The sequence below is a fragment of the Falco rusticolus genome, chromosome 8 (assembly GCF_015220075.1).
Source record: "Falco rusticolus isolate bFalRus1 chromosome 8, bFalRus1.pri, whole genome shotgun sequence".
Classification (NCBI taxonomy): domain Eukaryota; kingdom Metazoa; phylum Chordata; class Aves; order Falconiformes; family Falconidae; genus Falco; species Falco rusticolus.
The window spans coordinates 30,375,757-30,396,125 of record NC_051194.1 but is presented as its reverse complement, the minus strand read 5'-3'; the positions used below and the strand labels follow the sequence as shown (position 1 = coordinate 30,396,125).

The 20,369-nt window shown below is 38.7% G+C and overlaps 1 protein-coding gene across 7 annotated transcripts in view; it reads right to left on the bottom strand.

Moving 5' to 3' along the window:
- NCKAP5 (NCK associated protein 5) overlaps window positions 1–20,369 on the bottom strand; it is a 245,047-nt gene that overhangs the window by 58,030 nt on the left and 166,648 nt on the right. For 6 of the 7 annotated variants that reach the window (XR_005105773.1, XR_005105772.1, XR_005105774.1 and 3 more), the window contains exons 9-12: window positions 9,319–9,423; window positions 5,662–5,853; window positions 1,308–5,161; window positions 439–616 (exon numbers count right to left, since the gene is read on the bottom strand). Coding sequence is in view for 4 of the 7 variants with exons in the window: in XM_037397642.1 (XP_037253539.1) it covers window positions 439–616; window positions 1,308–5,161; window positions 5,662–5,853; window positions 9,319–9,423 (4,329 nt within the window). In the remaining 3 variants the exon portion in view is untranslated. The remainder of the gene's footprint in view (window positions 1–438; window positions 617–1,307; window positions 5,162–5,661; window positions 5,854–9,318; window positions 9,424–20,369) is intronic. The other variant, XM_037397644.1, reaches the window with a different exon arrangement.

The window sequence follows — 20,369 nt, the reverse complement described above, 5'->3', positions numbered from 1 at the left end:
CCCAAACATGGTCAAATACTTCACCTTTTCGCTATATGCAGTGCACTTTTTAGGCTTAATGACTTCTATAATGTTCAGAGGAATGTTCAACACTGGCATGCAATTTTCTGGGAAAGGGGAAAAACTGAAAAAAAAAAATTCCAACCAAAAAAGGATCCTGTTATTTCACTCTACTACAGTATGATTATAGCATCATTGTACATATATCTCCACTGGAACTGAATTTTCAGCAGAAGCAGCAGGATCTTCATGACTAGCTGTATATTCTGGCCTATAGTCAAGATGCCAACCTTTGTATTAATTCACAATTCTCCAGCTACACAAAATCTTTCTATCATATATAAACAGTTATTATCCTGTTTGTCTGTACTGGCAATAAGGAACTCATCCAAAAGTTAAAAAAAAGGTAATAATGTTTTCATGTACTAAAGCACTTACCAGGGTCTGATTCTGCATTTCCATATCAGCTTTTGTGTTGCTGTTTTTCTTGTGGTTTCCTTGAGCGCTGATAGAGTTGCTGTGAAGAGAGGAGCCCTGGGAGCTGCCCTTCGACACACTCCTGTAGGAAACATTATTTGATCCACTTTCTGTCTGCTGAGCTGCTTTCTTATCAACTCTGCAGGTAGAGAGTGATTCCTCTGATAAATTACATTGCCCTTCTTCAATCACTCTACTTTCCCATTCCTTTAATGTTTAAAGTAACCTCTCTGTATCTTTCTGTCTCTAGACCTTTGAGTGATAAATGTTTCTAACTAGCCTTGATCAAATCTGTCACTTGCAATTTCAGGTAGTATATCAATTTAGCCTTTCACATATAATGATTTATATTATATTTGGGACTGCTGTGGGGCAAACGTGAAAACACAGTATAGCAATTGCTAAGTTCTGTGACTAAATTGCAGTAGCTAGAAATGTAATTAATACTGACTAGTTAGCAAATACATGTTTGCTGGTAACCATACATGAAGAAGGAATACATTAAAACATGTACCTAATTATCCTCTATCTTTACACACCATCTGCCTAGATTCTTGATTTCTGGAATCATTTGAATTTCTATCAACTTGGATGTAACTTGCCATTCTTTCATTTCAAAGATGATTGATTTGGTTAACAAAGTCACACAAACAAAATTATAATTTCATTATTAATGTTTTTTTCATGTAGAGATTAAAGTTCTGGCTGTGTACCTACTGACTGCTACTATGCATTTAGTCTAAAAGGAACATACATTGAACTTAGCATCTCAGCATCTGTAAAGCTACAGTGTACAACAACGCATCTCAAATTGCTTTCCAGAGTTTTACCTGTTTAAAAGCTCTTTCATAAAACTGTCTTTTGGTGAGTATGTAGCCATGGCGGAACCTTTGACTTGTTCACACTCAATCTCACCAGGCATGTCTTGTGAAGGTTTCATAATTTTGCTCTCCATGACATCAGCTAAAATGTCACTGTTGTCTGTTTTCCTGTTAATTTCATTTTCTATTTCACAGTGTTGTTCGGTTTTCTTTTTTTCTTTTCTTCTCTCTAATTTTGCCTGCTTAATTCCAAATCCTGAAACTTTTACATCTTTTTTTTCTACCTTTGTTTTAGGAACATCAGCTTTCCTGCTACTCAGTGCTGGGAGCTTGCTCTTTCGAAAGCCAAACCAACTAGCTATAGAAGGCCCAGTCTTTTGCTTAGTCTCCACAGTGGGAGATTTGGTTTGTCCCCGACCCTTTTGCACATTTTCTTGGATGCATAACATGACTTTCTCCTCTATTGTAGGTTGCAGAGCCGGTGAACTCAAAACATGGGTAACCTTCTCAGAGGTTTCCGCTAATTTTAAAGACATTTGCTGTCTACGTGACTTTGTCACTTCCAGTTTATGAGGACATTTTATTCCATCTGAGCTTTGAAATGATGAAATTTGTTTGGAGGATACAGTAGCTGACACTTCTAACTCCAATTCTGCTGGCAGAACAGTTTTTTTACTTAGAGCTTCATGTTTAAAACTTTCAGTGCTTTTCTCACTCTGGACAGATAGACTGCGTGCATCTTTCTGAGAAAATGGTTTGTTACCATCACATCTTGAAGTGTTATGAAACGAGTCTGCTTTTGGAGATGATCTGAAGGGCAATTTGCTCGGGCTTCCATGCTGGCTATTGCAACTGCTCATATTTCCAAGAGAACCTTGTCTAGAATAAGAATTCTCTGTGGTTTTAGGAGTATATGAAAGAGTCTCTGGTGTCACTGCTGACCCAGGAACGGCTTTGATTTGAAGTCCTTCCATGGCTGAGTTCTGCCTTGTTAAAGAATTTCCTCTATCAGAAGTGTTTGTAATAATCTGAGTTCGTACTTTTCCAAGACCTTCTGTCACGGGGGCAGATGCCTTTTCCCCTGTATGAATGCTAAAACTCTGACTACGAGCTTTTGCTCCATTCATGCCCAGAGCTGGTTTCAAGTGAGACTTGTTGCTAGAAGAAACAGATCTCTTAACTAATCTGTTTTCTAATCCATCTACTCTGTCTACCACCAAGCTGCAGTTTTCATGTGAATGAGGTGACGCTGTATCCATACCAAGTCCCACAGTAAGATGATTTTTGATTTCAGTATCAGACTTAGAGTCTTTTAATTCAGCATCCATTGCACTTCGGGAGGTTATGCATATAGATTCATTTTGCCTGTACTTACTTGAACTCACGTTACTTTTGGAAGCTGCATTTATACTGTCTTTTTCCTGCTTCCCTGGTACAGTAGAGCTCTTTCGGAGAAGTTGGGGAGATTTGACAAATAATTTCAGGCCTACAGGGAGACGGGTTTTCATTCCTTTCTCATTAGAGTTTTGGGTAGCATGTGGAGCATCAGTACCATGAATCAGTGTTGACAATGGGGAATTGTTCACCTGAGATAGTAACGGCTCACTTGTGCTTGTTGTATGACACTGAGGAGTTGTGGGGAGAACGCTTGGCATCTTTTGTGGCTGATCTACCCCACTGTCACTGGAAATATCTTTTTTGCTGGAATATGCATCTTGTGATGAAGTGGTTTCCAATGACGGACAACCCAGAGAAAAGGACCTGGTTGTTTGAAAATCTGTGTTGGAAAATTCATGATTCCTGTGGAGACCCAGCTGATTAGGGCTTTTTGGGCAGACTTGCTTCACAGAAACTTTGGAAAGTCCTTGGTATGCACTATGGGGTTGCTGAGATACACATTTATTTTGCATAATTGCTTCTGCATTTTCTTGAAGGTAAGATAATTCAATTTTGGCCCCAGAAGATATATTTTTTGCTTGCATTTCATGACTAGATTGATTATGAAAGCCAGAGTTCACAGTTCCTTTTAACGGTGATGATTTCAGTACATTTTTTGCATTTTCACTGGGACCAGCTCCTCCTAACTTTACTGCTACAGGTGGTGAATAAGCATAATTAGGCCGAATCAACAGGGATGTTGACCTGCCTGGAGGAATGGGTGGGGATGGTGATCGGGCTTCTACAGTTGCTAAATCACAATGGAAGTCTCTGGTTGGGGGTTCTCCATAGTCACTAGGCTCTATAAGGTGCTGAGGCAACAGTGGTGATGCTGGACTCTGGCTCTTTGGACACTTTGGCCCATCGCCTCTGCCTGGACGTTTCAAGCCAGGCAGAGGGCAGACAGGGGGCTTTGGAACCTGAAAGTCAGCTTTTGAGTCAAAGTTACGAGGTGGACTTTGTGCCTTTTTGAATCTTGAAAGCTTTACAGGTGGCAGAGCAGGTGATTTTTCAAGGGTTGCAGGGCCCACTGATTGAGCTACAGGTGTCTCCTTGCTCTCCATCACTGCAATTTTTTGTGGAGAAAATTTACCTCTGCTGGGTATTTTAGTCAAGTTTGGCTTTTGATTGATTCCTGCATGTGCAGTGGAGCTTGAATTTGCCTTGTATGACACATCATACACTGGCTTCACTAGTTTTTGTCGTGGAGTATTTTGCAGTGTCACTTTTCCACAGCGTGAAGATTCACTGCAGGTCATGGGGACAACTGTATTTTTCTTCCCTGTATTATCTTCAAGAACCTTTTTCTCGGTTTCATCTTCAGGTCTTTCTAAAGCAGTGTAGTTTCTAGCACTGGTTTCCGTCAGCAAGTCAGTTATTCCCTGAGGTATAAGTTCAGTATATTCTGCACTGGATGCAGTTTGTGGCTGGTTGATTGAAATTTCATTTCTTGTTACAGTGACAACTCCAGTTTGATGTGAGCTGAATTCAATAGGCTCACCATCCTCAGCATCAAATATTACCGTAATGCACTCTTCAGAAGAGGTCTTTTTTATAACCTTTTGTTGTTTAATGAAATTACATGTCTTTGGCCTAATGTCTGAGTGAGAAGATGTCTGGTTTTCCTCTTTGTCAGTAGATACAAACTGAGAATTCTCCACGACTTTGAGCACGTCAGATGTCTTTGTGTACTTCTCAGTAAAAGGAGTTGCTAATAAATCTGATGGACTTTTCTCATCACTGCTTTCTATATGCAATTCATCCAACACTTCATTGTCATCAGTGTCTGAAAGCTGAAAATTAAGGTCCTTCCAGCCTATATTAGCATGGCTTTGATTTAACTCTAACTCAGGCAGCTTTGCTCTGGTGCATGATTTTACTTCTGCCTGAAATCCGCTGACAAAACTAGTCAATTTTTCAGGTCTTTCCTTCGAATTAAAATATGAACTTCTTTCTGGCAAGTGTTTCCTATTAGGATCCCAGTCAAAGAGACTGTCAGAAACACTGTGAGTTAATTTGTTACAGCAGGTCCTGCAGTCTTTGCTTGGTGCTTCCTGCAGCAACAGTAAGGATGAAGAGTCATCATCTGCATCATCATGCAAATCTGAATCATAAGAGAAAGTTTTGTTATGTTCAATGCAAATACTTCCTATTTCCATGGGCTTACAATGAGTCTGTTCATTATGGCTGCCACATTTAACTCCAGGGGAATATATTCCTTCATTAGAGTTCATACAGTCTTTGTAACCCCACTTTGATATTACTGAAGGTGATTCAAGTAATACTTTTTGCTTCTGTAATTTTTTTAGCCCTTCTAAGATATGGTTTTCCTTTATACGAGTTGGAGGTAGATCATCTGCAGGACTTGAGAGGTTGCTCGGGAGCGAAGAACCAATGCTTACTCTTTTATCCCAGCTCACGGATGACTGTTAAAACAAAATGAAACTCACACATTACTTACAAGTGCTGTTAATAAAAATGTGTCACCATTTTAGTAAAGAGATACACGAGTTGCATAGGACATTACATTTCATCCACTGCTATTAATAGCAACGTTCTTTTTTAATAAAGGATTTCATAGTGGTGTGAAGGCTGCAGTGCATTTGAAACCTGTAGGAAGAACAATATGAATGGAAGGATTAAGATAAAGAAGAGAAATAATTTGGACTGTGAAAGACAGAATAAATGTCAGAATAAATGAGGAAACTGAGCAAATTTGAGTGATAATGGAATTGTTAAAAAAAGTTAAAAGGGGGGAGAGTGAGAGGGAGGGAGACATAGGGAAGAGAACCCTTACTGAGTTTAGTGACAACTGTTTAAATAGGAAAAGGAAAGTGAAAAAAAAAATCGGAAATAGGCAGCTTTTCAGTTAATCTTGTTTCGAATTAAGTTAAGCTAATAAATGAAGAAAATTCATTTGATTTACCCTTTTGCTGCATATCTTTCCATCATTCCAAGTGTATGAGGAACCACTGGAATATTCACTGCAAGCACTTGAGAGGGAGAGTTCACTGCTACTGCAGCTGCTCCGGGGATACAGGCGGATAGGACCTGTCATATTTAATTGACTCTGGCATTTCAAGACAGGTATACTGGATTTCACATTCTGCTGGCATTCCTAAAATATGAGAAGAAAGAGAAATATCTTATGGGTGGAAAAAGATCATTTAACTTCCCCTTGATTAAGAAGGACAAAGATAAGCAATTAAGCTACTTACACCTTCCTGTTATGCCACTAGCATCTGGGGAATTTAATACAGAGAAGTAAATTAAAAATTGCTAATATTTTCATTTGTTGGGGGGCAAATCCACCATCCTCCATGTTTTCTTTATTCTCAAACCAGTACTCTGCTCTTCTTTTGCTAAAGATTATTCTGAGTCTATTTGAATTATGTTTTGTACATAAGCAGCGGGCTCCAGTAAGATACAGAAAACAAAGTTATAAGAATACAAGTACATCTTGACAACTGCATTATAGGCCCACAATGTAACAGATGAGGCTGTACACCCTGGACAAGGTAAATTAATTTAGTATCCCAACCAGAATGTCCACTGAGAATGGAATCTCTCCATTACAGTCTAATTTTGGTTTCCTATCTAGTTCAAAGCTTTGTCTAAGAAACTCTCTGACGTAGGACAATCCATCTTTGTGTCGCTCGCAGACAGCTGAAGCCTCTTGCTTATGCAATTTATTGACACTTTATGGCTGCCTTTAGTACTTGTGTAGTTATCGCCCCTCTCCAAATGCAATTTCAGCTGACTGTGACTAAGTGCCAGCTTTGAGGAAGAGAGTAATGAAGAGCAGATAGCACTTTAGGTAAAATATTAAACCTCTGTAGGAGTATCTAGGATGCCTTTAATTTGTTTTCAAACTAATACTCTTGTGCCTAACAGTGTTAGAGCTTCTTTAATGTTAAGTGCTTACACCATTCTGTTATGCTATTCTCCAGTTCCCTTACAGAATCAGACATCTTTTTAATTACCAGGAACGGCAGACAGGGTGACATGACTACTTGAAAGGAGGTTGCAGCGAGTTGGGTGTTGGTCTCTTCTCCCAAGTAACAAGCGACAGGACAAGAGGAAATGGCCTCAAATTGCACTCTGGGAGGTTTAGATTGGGTATCAGGAAAAATTTCTTCCCTGAAAGAGTTGTCAAGCACTCGAACAGGCTGTCCAGGGAAGTAGTTGAGTCACCATCCCTGGAGATATTTAAAATATGTGTAGATGTGGCACGTAGGGACATGGTTTGTTGGTGGACTTGGCAGTTTTGGGTTAATGGCCGGACTCGACAATCTTACGGATCTTTTCCAACCTAAACGATTCTATGATTCCATGACTCTCATAAAACTTTGCTTTGTATTTCATTAAGGCAAGCTCAATTAATATTTATTGATTTTTGTGCATAGATATACCCCAGATTAATTTTGCTTAGACGAAAATTTTACCTTTATATGGAGAAAGACACAAGAAATCTAAAGTTATTAAATCCACAAAACAATTATCAAAACTGTATATGCAGTAGACACAGCTTCTTCATGCAAATCTCTGGGAAAATGCCCAGTTTGTAGGCACTTCTCATACAGTAACATGTTTGTTGGCCTCCTGCTAATTTCTTCCATTTCTTTCCCCATGTCCTCCCATTTATTACTACTAGGGTTGAACCTTTTTTCAGTTAAATGGGAGAGAGCAGAATTTTTACTGCTGAGGAGTTCATCAGTACAGCTGTTCATTGCTCAACTGACATAATAATGTTCTGTTTTTGACAAACGTAACTACAGGGCAAATCATTATTCTCTGTCACAGGCAAAACCTATGAATGGGAAAATCATTTTGAGGTAGCAGGAGCACATTTCACCTCTGGGAGTTATTGGTACATGTTCTCCTAGGAAGTCAAATGGTTGTAGGAGGAAAAGACTTCAAATCCACTGGCTCTGGGAAGAATACATCTTTCAGCATCAGAGGCAGGCTGATGCCTATGTTTTTGGCTCTGAAACAGACTACCTCGCTTTGTTAAGACAAATTACTCTATTTCTGACATCATGGTTCCCATGGGAGACCCTCTCTCATCAGCTTCCTCAGCTATGTCTGCGTCATTCCCTGTAAGTTTGACTGTGCAGAGGCCAATGACAGCATCTGCTTGTTCTGGCTATTTTGTTGCCTTTCAGCTGTAGCATTGGAAAAACACGTCATGTCAAATTTCTGCTCTTTATACTAGGCTGTGTCCCAGTCATCATGGTGTTTAAGGGAAGAGGCCTACAAAATAAGATTCCTACAACAATCTCCTGTAGGAGAAAAGAGGAGATCACAGCAGAGTGACAAGTACTGCCTTCCCTTCCTGTCATCTTCAGCTACTCTGAGAGCCTTTCATCGCCTCACGTTGTTTCCTTTGTACTTAAAGAGAGGAGAAAGGCATTTGGTCCCACAGTTTTAGCAATGGGAGAAATGGAGATAGATAAGGAAAACGAAAGGACAGTAAATTACTGTAGTCATCTTTATCGCTTGAGAGACGAGAAAGTGTGCAAACCCTACCATGTCAGTACAGATTCTGAAGTAGGATATCTACCCAACTTCTAGATTGCATTCAGACCGCTAAAGAGCAAGCAGAATTATCTCCTGCAATTTGCCTTCATTCTCTAAATTATCTGAGAAAGTACTTTGAATCATGTGTTTATAATGCATTAATTAAATATATTTAACTTGCATATGGGTCTATTAACTGACATGCTGAAATTTTCATTTTTTGTAATCATGACTCTTAAGTCATTACCATTAAAGAAATCAGAGTAAAAAGGCCTGAATGCAGTATTAAAATTTAAACACATAATTTTTGCTAGAAATCACAGAAAATTAAAAGAATCAGACTATTAAAGACACAAAACTCTGCACTAGAAAAACCTAACCTGAAGGCTTAATTACATATAATGCAAGGGGTCGTTAGACTTTCTGTGAAGCTCTGAAACAATGCCTTTTCATGAAAGTATGTATTCTAAAGAAGATTACATTTTTGTTGACACTACTATACTTCAAGATCAAAGACACGCACAGGTTCAATGTTCTGTTCTTGTCCTCTTTGTTTCCCTCTATCTTTACGTGGCTTTTGTTTTTTAAGCTACTTTGCTCTTTGACAATGAAACTTGAAAGCCACACTGGCTAATGTTTTGCCAAATAAGCACAAAGCTAACCCCATCTGAAAAAAAAAATAAAAATGCAGAGCCCATGAATTTTTAAAAGTTCATACATAATATATCATAAAAGTAGGATGAATAATACGGTGTATGGGCTTTAATAAAAAGCTCCTTGACCATTTCTCAGAGATTCTGAGATGTAATCAATACCCAAAAAGGTATACTGGGGACATTGCTAAGATTTACGCTTTTTTGCACAGAGTGACACTATCTGCTTACTATATCCACTGAGGACACAATATTGAATTTCAGAGAACAGAAGGAAGAAGAAGTATTGTTATCTGCCTCAACAGTGTTTCAATTCAGGGATCAGCTTTATGGCTCATCCCTGACATCAGACTTCAGAAGTAAAAAGGAGGGTTCCAAATGAGGGGTACAAGGACAGCACAAAAACTCACGTGAATCTGAGCATCAGCAGTTCGAGATTGCATCAGGCTTCTGTTTCTTTCTACTTCTGAAAGCAAATCCCCAGATGAGAGGTCTAAGATGCGTGAATGGAGTTTCTGGGGGAGGGGGGCAGAAGGGAATGAGCAAAGCATAAGCATTTGTCAAATATGCAGTAGATCAGCATATTTAAAATTCCTAACTCTGCTGTTAAATTTCAAGGGAAATGAAGGCCCCGAGGTAAAAGAGGATTTGTTCTAATTTGAAGTGTTGCTTTTTGTGCTTACTTTGTCCAGGATTTCCTGTCTGCAGAACAGATCATTCTTCATCCAAAACAAACTCTACTTTTTCTCCTAGTCTCTGTTTTGCAACTTATCATTACTTCACATGCAACAATGACAAATGAACACGAGTCTCAGCATTATCCATAGAGTTTGACAGGTTTCAGGAAAAAAGCATAAAAATGAACTACAAAATTAACATTTATAAATCAATCAACATGTAAATGTTGTTTTATTTACGAGCTGTTACACCTTGAGTGAATGATTGCAAAAGTGACCCTATTTTTAAACAGCATTGATCTGCTGAAGGCCTCCTTTGCACACATTTTAACTCAAAGTCATTAATGTCATCTGTTAGGAACAATTAATGTGAATAGAAAATAATTGCATCAGGGAACTAGGGACTCAGAGGATTTTGTGCATTAATATTCACATGCTGTTCGATTATATACACAGTTCTTTTTTCAGTTTTGCCTGGAAGGATGGCTAAGCTTGTGCCTTTTCCTCCATGTTCACCTGTATACTAATTACTAAGGCTTTCAGTGTGCATTAAGCCTGATTTGTTTTAATTGCAGTTTCAATAAAATCCCTGATTTATGTGCATGCCTTGGCCGAAGACTTCAAAAGAAGAAATATCTGCAGTCTCCTCAGTCACTGGACCAACATATCATGTAACAGGCAGTATGGATCTGACTCACAGTCCATTGAAATTAACGAGAAAGGACTTAAACTACCACCAGCCTCCCTCAACCAGAAGGACTTTGGATCAGGCTCTTTTTCATTTTCCCATCAATCCTCCAGACTCACAACCTGTGAGACCACATCTACCCCTTCCTCAGCACTGGGGCACTCAGCTTGGAGGAACAAATGGTGCAGACCCTGCCAAGGTGCTTTGCCAGGGAGACCCTGTGAAGGACGCAAACCATGCAGACTTGTTGAGGTTGTGTGAGTGGCCCATCACCCTGTCCATTCAAAAACTCTGGTCAAAGAGGGAAAAAGAATCTGCAGTCACAAAAGCCCTTCCACCCTGTGCAGCAGTAGTAATGGCAAGACAGTTCTTTGCAGGGACCTGAAACATCAATCACACAGTATCTTATGTCCAGCTACTCCCCAGCCCACTTTCTTGGTACCCACTGCAGAAATTCATCTCCTAGAGAACAAAGCAGGCGGCCATTCCTACAGCCTCTGTTATCTGCGTGCTGTGCTTCAGGCATCTATCTCAGACAATCTAGCAATTTTTTTTAAAAAACTACTAATTAGAAATTTGGGACGAATTCCTCAAGAGTTACATATTCATCCAGGTTTCTTCAGGAGGTATTCTGTTGCAGACAGATTATGGAAAATATTTTCAACGATCAATAGCCTGTATAAACATATTTTGTCCAATATATTGTTGAACAGATTAAAATGCTACAAGCACTCAGTATCCAAGACACTTTTCATTATAAATATTAATTACATCCAGGCTATGTGTTTTTTAACATCAGTAATGCCTATCGCCTAGTTACTCAGCACACACTTTTTGAAGTGTTATTACTAGAGCTACTGTCAGGTGCTTGTTCAAGATTTAAGCTCCAGGTAAAATGCCTTCCCAAACTCACAGATTTACTGACTTAGTACACGTTATTCTTGACAATAATTCCAACTGCAATGCTGAACCACCAGGAGGATTCCACTGTTTTCAGAACCAGGAGTTATAAACACGTGGTGTACTTGGTCTTTGCAGAGGAATTAATTACTTTCTCCAGTGAAACCAGTCACCTGATTATCTTCCAGAAATATTTTAGCAGAAGTTACTATAGCCAGATCTTTGGATTAGAGATGATGACTGGGGACACCTGAGATGGATGAACATTATACCAGAAATAAATATCCTATAAATAGTATGATAGGAGTTTTAAAGTTGTAAAATTATCTTCCCATTTTTCCAGCAAGGCATTTTAAATACTTCATTACTTAAATGGGAATATATACACATCTCAATAAAGGAAACTAAATATACCCCTATAATGTCATCTGATGGAATTTAGCATGCTGCTGTTATTGTTCACATCAGACATTAAAAGCAGAGTTCAGCCCAACTGGAGCAGGCAGAAACCAGAAATAATTCTTGGTGAGTGGTAAGACATAGCCCAGCAGAGCATGATGTAAACAGCTCGGAGTTACAGGGGTCCCTCCACACTGGCTCGAGGACCAGAAGGGCTGAGCTGCACATGGGTCATGCTGTGTTTGAATCATCTGTCCCAGTGTTAGACTCTATGACTCTATAAAACTGTAACAACAAAGGTGAATCAGCACTAAAATGATTAACAAAGAAGGAAAGTGTGTTCTCAAGATGTATAATGTGATTACTTTTCTGTATCAAACAAGAGATCATCACATTCAGAATATTTCCTACCCCCCCATATGCAAATTAACAGACACACGGCCAGCACAATGAGTAGCATTAATAAACAGCATAACAAAGTTTGAGATCATTAATTAAATATAGTCACACAGCACTGAAGCAAGTAATCCAATTACAAAAGAAAAATGATAAGAAAATTGCTTTTCTTTCATTTATTTTTTTTTCTTTTTCCGTCTCCATTTTCCAACTCAATAATGGGAAAAACTCTACTATTTGTTAAAGAACCTCACTAATGGTCCATTTAAAACCAAGTAACAGATTGTGCTAATTATGTATCTTGACTCTGATTTCTTCTCAGATATGCAAAACGTACTGCATCCTTCATGGTTACTTTCATATGACAGTCACATAACTACCTCAAGGAGTTACTGCCGCCTTGAATATTGTACAATATTAAAACCACTGTTGATGCTATCGTGATGCAATGCAACAACAGGTAGACCACAGCACAGAATGACTTCCACAGAAAGGATCACATCAATTTAAATAAATACTTAAATATGAAACTAAGGAGTTACAACTATAAATCCAAGTCATCTGCCCCACTTGCTGGTGCCCTATATAATAAGGGGAAACTGAGCAATATTTGCACATGGTGGGGAACGCCTGGGACCCTCTGAACACAGGAAACCATCAGAGGCACTGGACTGCTGAAAAGAAAACCCTTATGGAAGTGAATACAGCATGGGCTGGGCCAACTTGCTTAGAGATTATCCTGTACTAAGTACTGCCGGGGCAGGGGTGCACTAAAAAGTTCATAGCATCTTAGCTAGCCTGGATCTGTGCCTCTACAGTAAGTGGGTTCTGAGAGGCAGGGAGGCCAGGGCAGAGCAGAAGGGGCCTCTCTGTGGCTGCCTCTGACTCCTCCTTCACCTGTGAGATCGATACAGAAAAGGCCATGCCCTTTGTGGCTCAATGTCAAGATTAACTCCCGTAATTCCCATTAAAAAAAAACCAAACCCCAAAACCCCCGAAAGTAATTGATAATTTAGGTGGAAACCTATTACATCAAGTGCAATAGGAAATACAATTATCTGGCAGGCGGATAACCAATCCATCAAATAGGAGGTCCATTCCCCCTCCCCCCAGCAGCATCCTTATTAAGGCTTTCTAGGAAGATAAAAGAAGGCTACTACCTGCTGGCGTGAGGCAATATTACAGAGAGACTCCCCTAACGATTATGCCTCTTGACTGTATCTGTGCAGAATATCTATCAGTTCCCGTCTCCTTTTTGAAACGTCTAATGGCCTGCAGCATCGCCAGAACAATTGTCAATGAATTATGCCAAACTGTACGCGGCTTTCCAATATTGGATGAGTTAATTGCTATTAAATCAATTGGCTTTCCTTTTCTCACATGAGCCGAAGTCCATCACTCACAAGAAAGAAATTCTCTCTCTAGGTTCTAAGACAACATTTTCATCCTGGTGCTCTGTGCCAGAGCTGTAATGTTCGTTTGGTGCGTGTGGCCTCCTCCCATCGTTGCTGTTACCTGCAGCATGACAAACCTGAGCAGGTATACTCTGGACAGCTCCCTCTATAACCCCACAACTGTAACTGGACTGGCAGGGAATACCTTTTCTGCAGCCTTCACGCCACTCATTTTTAATAATTCTCTACGTAAAGATTTCCCTCAAGTCCACAGTCAGGAACATCACAACATCACTACTAATTCTACCCTTGTTGTACTAAATGAGTTAAGCCTTAGTAACTCCACCAAAAATGTTCAAAAAATGTACCAAAAAATGTACAACACAGGAAGAGTGCTGATATGGTGATGTCCCTACAGGTGTGACAGAGGCTCATGAAAGGCCAGAGCTCCTTCTAGCAGACTTTTTTCCCCCATTACCTGACCCATCTCACTTTCCTGTTCCCTTGTTCATCCATAACTGTCATATCCATCAGAAGCAGAGTGCAGCTATGAATTAATCACATCTAGGATGAGCTTTTTGAACTCTGACCATTTAAAATACTCCTCCCTTACCCAAAACAATTATATGCTCATCACTTCTAAGGCCTCTAGAAGCTATTAATACACCTCGGTGCAGGCAAGAACATATAACTTCTGATTGTAAAGCTAATTCATCACACTAAGCTACTTTTTCTATTTCTCTCTTGCTAGAGGCACCATCTCCAACAGATCAAGCTGCTAATGAAGATACTTGATATTTGGCAAAAGTGTGTAACATGAAACATTACACAGCTCAGGCTGGAACAGGCAAAGCAACTCAGAAGTCTTATACCCCACTGTATTTAGTATGAACATGTAGGTTGTCTTTCATGTTTAATATTCTGTTATTCTTTAAGGTCTGTCCAACAGGTTAACTACAATCAGTTTGCTCCTATGTTGCTGCTAGGGTTCTCAACAGCTGTATCGCAGGAGACTTACCACTATTGCTGGTTGTATTTATTTTTGGTGGGAGGCGGGGGTTAAAACACAGTAAGTGAATCTCAGGATAACTCTTACAGTGGTATGAGCAAGCAGTTGGAGATTGTTATTTATTGGTCTTACCTACAGCTGTGGAAAATACAGGAAACTATCACAAACATGCAGTACTGCTCAGTGGTAACAGGAGGAAGTTATACATAAAATGAGTATTAAAGGATTAAATGTAAAATACATTTCAGTAAGCTAAATCAGCTCGTAATACAAAAAAAGGAAGTTTCCAGCTATTCCAGAAATTTCAAGTCAAGTGGATTTGGATCTTTCATTAATCTAATAAAAATACTTCCATGACAGTTCTAATTTGCTATTTTCCATTTGTTTTTGTTGTTTTACTCTCCTACTAGGCTGACTTTGCTAAAAACCCTAGAAGTCCGGTACTGCAGAAGACACCAGACTTCAGATTCAAACCCAGTGTTAACAGTGGTTTGCCAGTTTTGCTGGCAAATCCTCCAGGCGAATTTACTGAGACTTAACTGACAACATCCAAGAAAAAGTACAAGGGTATGATATTACAAACATTTGTATGGAAGATTAGGGTGCTAAAACTGTATCAGAAAATCCTGTTAACAAGGCAAATCCAGCACAAAAAATAAAACAAAGGTTTCATTTGTGTCTGCTTCAGATTTGCCAGGCTTGCTGCTCTCTGCTATTATCGAGTCATACAGAGATGGCAAAAACCAGTGAATTAGATTCCAAAGTAACGCAGAAGGTTGGCAACTTATATCCCAGGGTTTAAATTGGGAGGTGTAAAGCAGATATTTGATGCATAAACATAAATAACATAATCCCACTGTACTCTTCAGAGAGTTGACAACATTAATGTAAGCCTAAAATTACTCCTGTTTCAAATCCCTTAGTTTTATTAATTTTTATAAACTGCTTTAAATAAGTTACATTGAAAGACACAAAGTAATCCTCTCTGATCCTAGTTTTCATTTTATAACTCTATCAGTGTTTTCAAGCTCTGAGACTCCAAAGTATTAGTTCTCATTTTAATAGCACTACGGTAGGAGTCTGTAAATATTGCAGTAATAATAAAATGAGCTAATTTAATTTCTTAGGAAAATGTATGTATAAAGTTCCCTGTGGTTTGTAATTACTGTAAAGTCAACAGTTTACATCAATGACCCAGTAATCAGCTAGTCAGAATGTAAATAATTAATGAAATAAATGTTTTCAATGAGCTTGCTCGTGGAAGACTCCTTGTAGTATGGTAAAACAGCAATTTTGTGAGAACAGTATTGCAGTTGAGCCTCTTACTAAGTACATACTTGTATTTTCTTTCCTATTAATTTGGTACAAAACAGTAAGTGCATTTTGTAAATACCTTCCTATTGATCTAATACTAATTAATACATTAATTCCATTTTGCTAAATGAGTCCTAAATTTGCTAAATTTGTAGGTGCTATGAATTATGGGAACATCAAGAGTGAAAGGCAGAATCCTACCCATCTCGAGGCCGCCTCTTGTTACATAGTTCACAAAGAAAACCATTTTTTCTTAACATTTCAGCATGGTCAGAATCAGTCTAGGAAACAACTTTATACAGAACTCCTGTGACAAGGAAGAACACCACCATTAATCTTTTATGGCATGCCCTACACATACTGTTAATGCTTTAGCAGTAAAAAGGTGGGCTGTGTTTCATTTCACTGTATTTAAGAAATGCTTTAGCATGAAAACACAAATGAAAAGTACTGACGTTTCAGTCTCACACATCAGGCATTGCATTATCAATCATTATCTGATTAAATGCTACCCACTAATTTCAACACGCTTCTAAATTGTTAATACTATGACAGTCTGCGATATTCCTGGTAGCACAACATAATTTTGGTCTTTGTCTTTGCGATTCCTACAGTTTAAAATTCATTTTCACATTCACTTTCTGACTATGCCCCAAAATCATCTGAAGAAATTAGGCAGACCTCAGTACGATCTTGTTATTGACATTTATGTTGATCGATGTTGGCTCTTACAGAATTGGAATCTACAGATCAATTCCCTTATTAGATTCGTTCTCAGTGCTGCCATGATCATTTTATCACAGAAGCTGCTGCCATCAAATGCTGCTTTATCACTTTATAATGGGATAAGCTGAAGCTTTCCTCTAGCATATAGTTGGAAATGAAAACTGTCTGAGCTCTAAGTATTTCTTTCACAGATTTTCAAAAATATCCTTACTAACTGCATATGTCTATTTTAAAAGCTATTTTAGACTCAATTTACCTAACGAGTAGTAATTTTTGCCCACAAGAAAATTCCAGTTCTCAGGGTGGTAAAAAAAAATGCTAACACTGGAAACTGCCCTGGATCTATTAATTACTTCCTTCCTGCTGAGTCTCTGAGCCAGATGATAGAAAAAAATGAGGTTAAGAATGAACATATGACAGAAAAAACCCAAAATAGTCTCAGGAATGATAAGTAGTATTATGTGAATACACATACACATGCAAACACTCAAAAAGCACACAGGAAAAATATATGCACAGGGTCTGCTACAAGTGTTTTATGTGGTTTTGAAAATATGCAAGGGCATGGTATTTTCATAAGAGTGGTGTTACAGCTCCTGTTGAGAGAGGAGTTCATCACATTAATTTAAATCTTCGATAAAATAAATTAGCTTTTTTATTGCCAGGTTGAACTATGGGGCTATGATTGCTATGTATTGCTACAATCTAAGTCTTAATGGCATTTTAGCCCTGTGGTGGTCAAACAGAAACCATTTCAAATTTTCTAAAGGCTATTAAAACATGTGCAGATGTCTGGAAAATTAATACTATTATCTAACTCTAACCTTTTGCCTGTAGGAGGAAAAGGAGAGAGAAAGCTCAGGGAAGATGTTTTAGATCAATACATGGCAACCAAGGAGGGTAAGCACTGTTTCACATGGAAGTTCATTGGCTGTGAAACAGGTGATTCAAGTGAGCAGATTCATCCTTATCTGGATTTCATTGAAATCATTCATTTACTCAGAAAAATAATTCGAGAGAGATGAGCATCATTGTTACAATCCTTCCTCACTACTGTTTCTCAGGGTCCAGCAAGCTAGACACTGGAAAGGTACAATCATTTAAATGACAAGAGCATGAATTTGTCAAGTTAATACTGAACAAGCCATATTTTCCTTGCCTCAGTATTATGCATTTAAAAGGTTTCTCCATCCATCCACCCTCTTTTTTTTTTTTGTGTGTGTGTGTGTGTGTAAGATTGTTGAACTGTCAGGTGGACTGAAAGGAGTTTAAAAGTAGGAGAAGGATTTCAAGAAATACCTTTATCATTAGTTTAAGTCTTTTACATACATATATTCTCTCCAACCCTTCATGTCTTGGTTTTGGCTCTGACAGAATAATTTCAAATTAGGACAGACTTTTTAAGAAGGTTTTCTTGAATACCTGGATACGAGGGTACTATACCCTTTTTCCTCAAAGCACTTACTTGAGGTATGGTTTAGAAAGAATAAGTGGGCAGATTCCCAGCTGGTAAGAATTATTGGCTCCACTTCTTGTATTGAAATTAAAATAATTTCTGCCAGGTCAGGAACTGTCCCACTGACTTCCCAAACATTTGCTGCTTTTCAGAAATAAAGCTTCTAGAAGGTCACAGTGTGCATGTGTTGTGGTATTTCATTCTTGAAAGTCTGAAGTCTGACCACAAGATCTCCAAATGGCAGTTCAAGTTCTGCAACATTTATTCTGATAGATAAAAATTAATGAGGCTTGTGAGCAGGACAGAGTACAACTCTCTAAACCTGATGATCTGAATAAGCATCTCAAATCCTGGCTTCAGACCTCTGTAATTCCACTGACCTACTCCAGAGCAGTGAGAAACCATCAGCCTGGTCATGCGAGCCAAGAAATCTTAGTAAGGCTGAGATGCAGGTGAGGAGGGAGAGCCAGTGCTGGGACCAAGGAGGGTGCACCGTACTGGATAAGAGGATACAGACCTGCACTGCCCACGTTCACCTGCACCTCGCTCCTATAGCTGCAGCCAGGAGGAATACCATGAAATGGAAAACGAGAAGTGTCAGTCACTGCTCCTGGCCAAACTGTGCTTTTGCAAGAGGTACAGTGCCCTCTAAGCTATTTGGGACCTGGACTGGCCTTGGGAGTGCTAGGCCCTGGCATATGATGACACTGAAGAGAGTCCCCTCTCCCATCCTGCAGGCAGCACCACAGGCAGCTTGCCCCTGGTCTCGAAGCAACTGTGAGCTTTACCTCCAGCATGGACGGCTGATAGCTGCGGACCCTTTCGGCAGCTCTCTGTGCTCAGAAGATGTGGTGCCAATGTTTGATTAGGAATCTGTGCCCTTGTGAATTCAGTGGGTTTTTTTCACAGCAGATAAAAGCAGGGCTTAGGAGGTATTACACAGGAATTTCAGAAAGGGTCAGCTCACAGTTTGGAACCAAATAAGTAGCCACGTTTTTAGAAGAGCTCAGCACAATGCCTGAACACCTGAAAGTCTGGTCCCATGTGCATGAAGGATGTAAAGACCTAAATGAAAGGTTAATTCCATTTGTTATTCCCCCATGAACTGGTGAAGTCTGGTAACAGAATTGAGAGTACCTATATTTCTAACTATCGTCAAGATCTTGTCGGGACCATTTAGTGGAATAAATTTAAGCGAGCCTCTAAAATACAGTGGTAATCTCTGATTCACATTCACACTTACAGTATCTACAATGTATAATTGTGCTAAGCCCTGTGCCTGTCCCTGTATCTACTGTACAGGGAAAGTACACAAGGTTTTAGAGAAAAAAACCAGTGTTAATAGCAAGTAATAGGAAATAAAAAAGAATAGATGGAACATTTCTGCTTTTAAAATATCACTGAATATGAAAATTTAGGATCAAAACACTACAAAATTGAGTATTTCATCTCTGAAACGGTATACCAGAAAGACGGGCATATATTTGAGAATTTTAAAGCACTGATATTAATTCTAGATGCCATCACTTTGGCAGTCTGGTTTCCATACTTCTAATGCAGTAACATGGAGTTTAATTCATAATGTTGAAGATGCCCTTGTAATGCACACAGGACATAGACAAATCACTGCTCCTCCCTGCACCCAGACATCGGTTAATGACTAATGAAACATGGCTTGCTCACATCCAGAGGAAGAAAAGAGCACAAATGCAATCTAAAAATACAGAAAGACTCAAGTTTGTCAATATCACATTGATAAAGATTTAATGACAAAGATAACGTTTCCTTTTAGCTTGTCCTTATCAACAGAGATACTCAGATGGTAATTTAAGAGTTAAGGCACTAATGGACTCTTCAGTTTCACTGAGCACCTACGTGCTGATTTTATCTTTCAATACAGTATTTCACATTCTCAGCGAAGTCAACACAGATGTAGTCAATAGTGTCACGGCCTTTGGATGAGCATTTGAATCTAACCAGTATCCAAATCATCATTAAAGAAGATAGGTCATTTGGGAAACAAAGGAGAGCATTAGTACAATTCAATACTAAAAGATGGGGTTGGTTCAGTAGGTGTTTTATGATTCATTATGAGTAACATTTAATTCTAATTACCACACCTTTCTTCTACGTGCAGTATCCATAACAGTATACAAAACATAGAAAGTAAAAAGGAAAATTAATTTCTTCATAAAAGATGAAACAGAAAACACCTATTGAGTAATCTGATGTGCTAAAACCCACTTAGCATAATGTTAAATTCATTTGATGGAATGGGTGATTTAAAATTCCTAGCAAATTACACTGACCTGATACAATCTGAACAGCTTAAATTTTACCAAGTAGAGTACTTATTGGCACACATATTTTTAAGCAAAAGAGCCATAATTCCATATTGCTTCATGTCTACAGTGCCAAAACACTGAACAGTAACAAAACCACAGTTATAAAGTAAAATATAAATAAAGTTTTATAGGTATTGAGTGTAATACCAGATGAAAT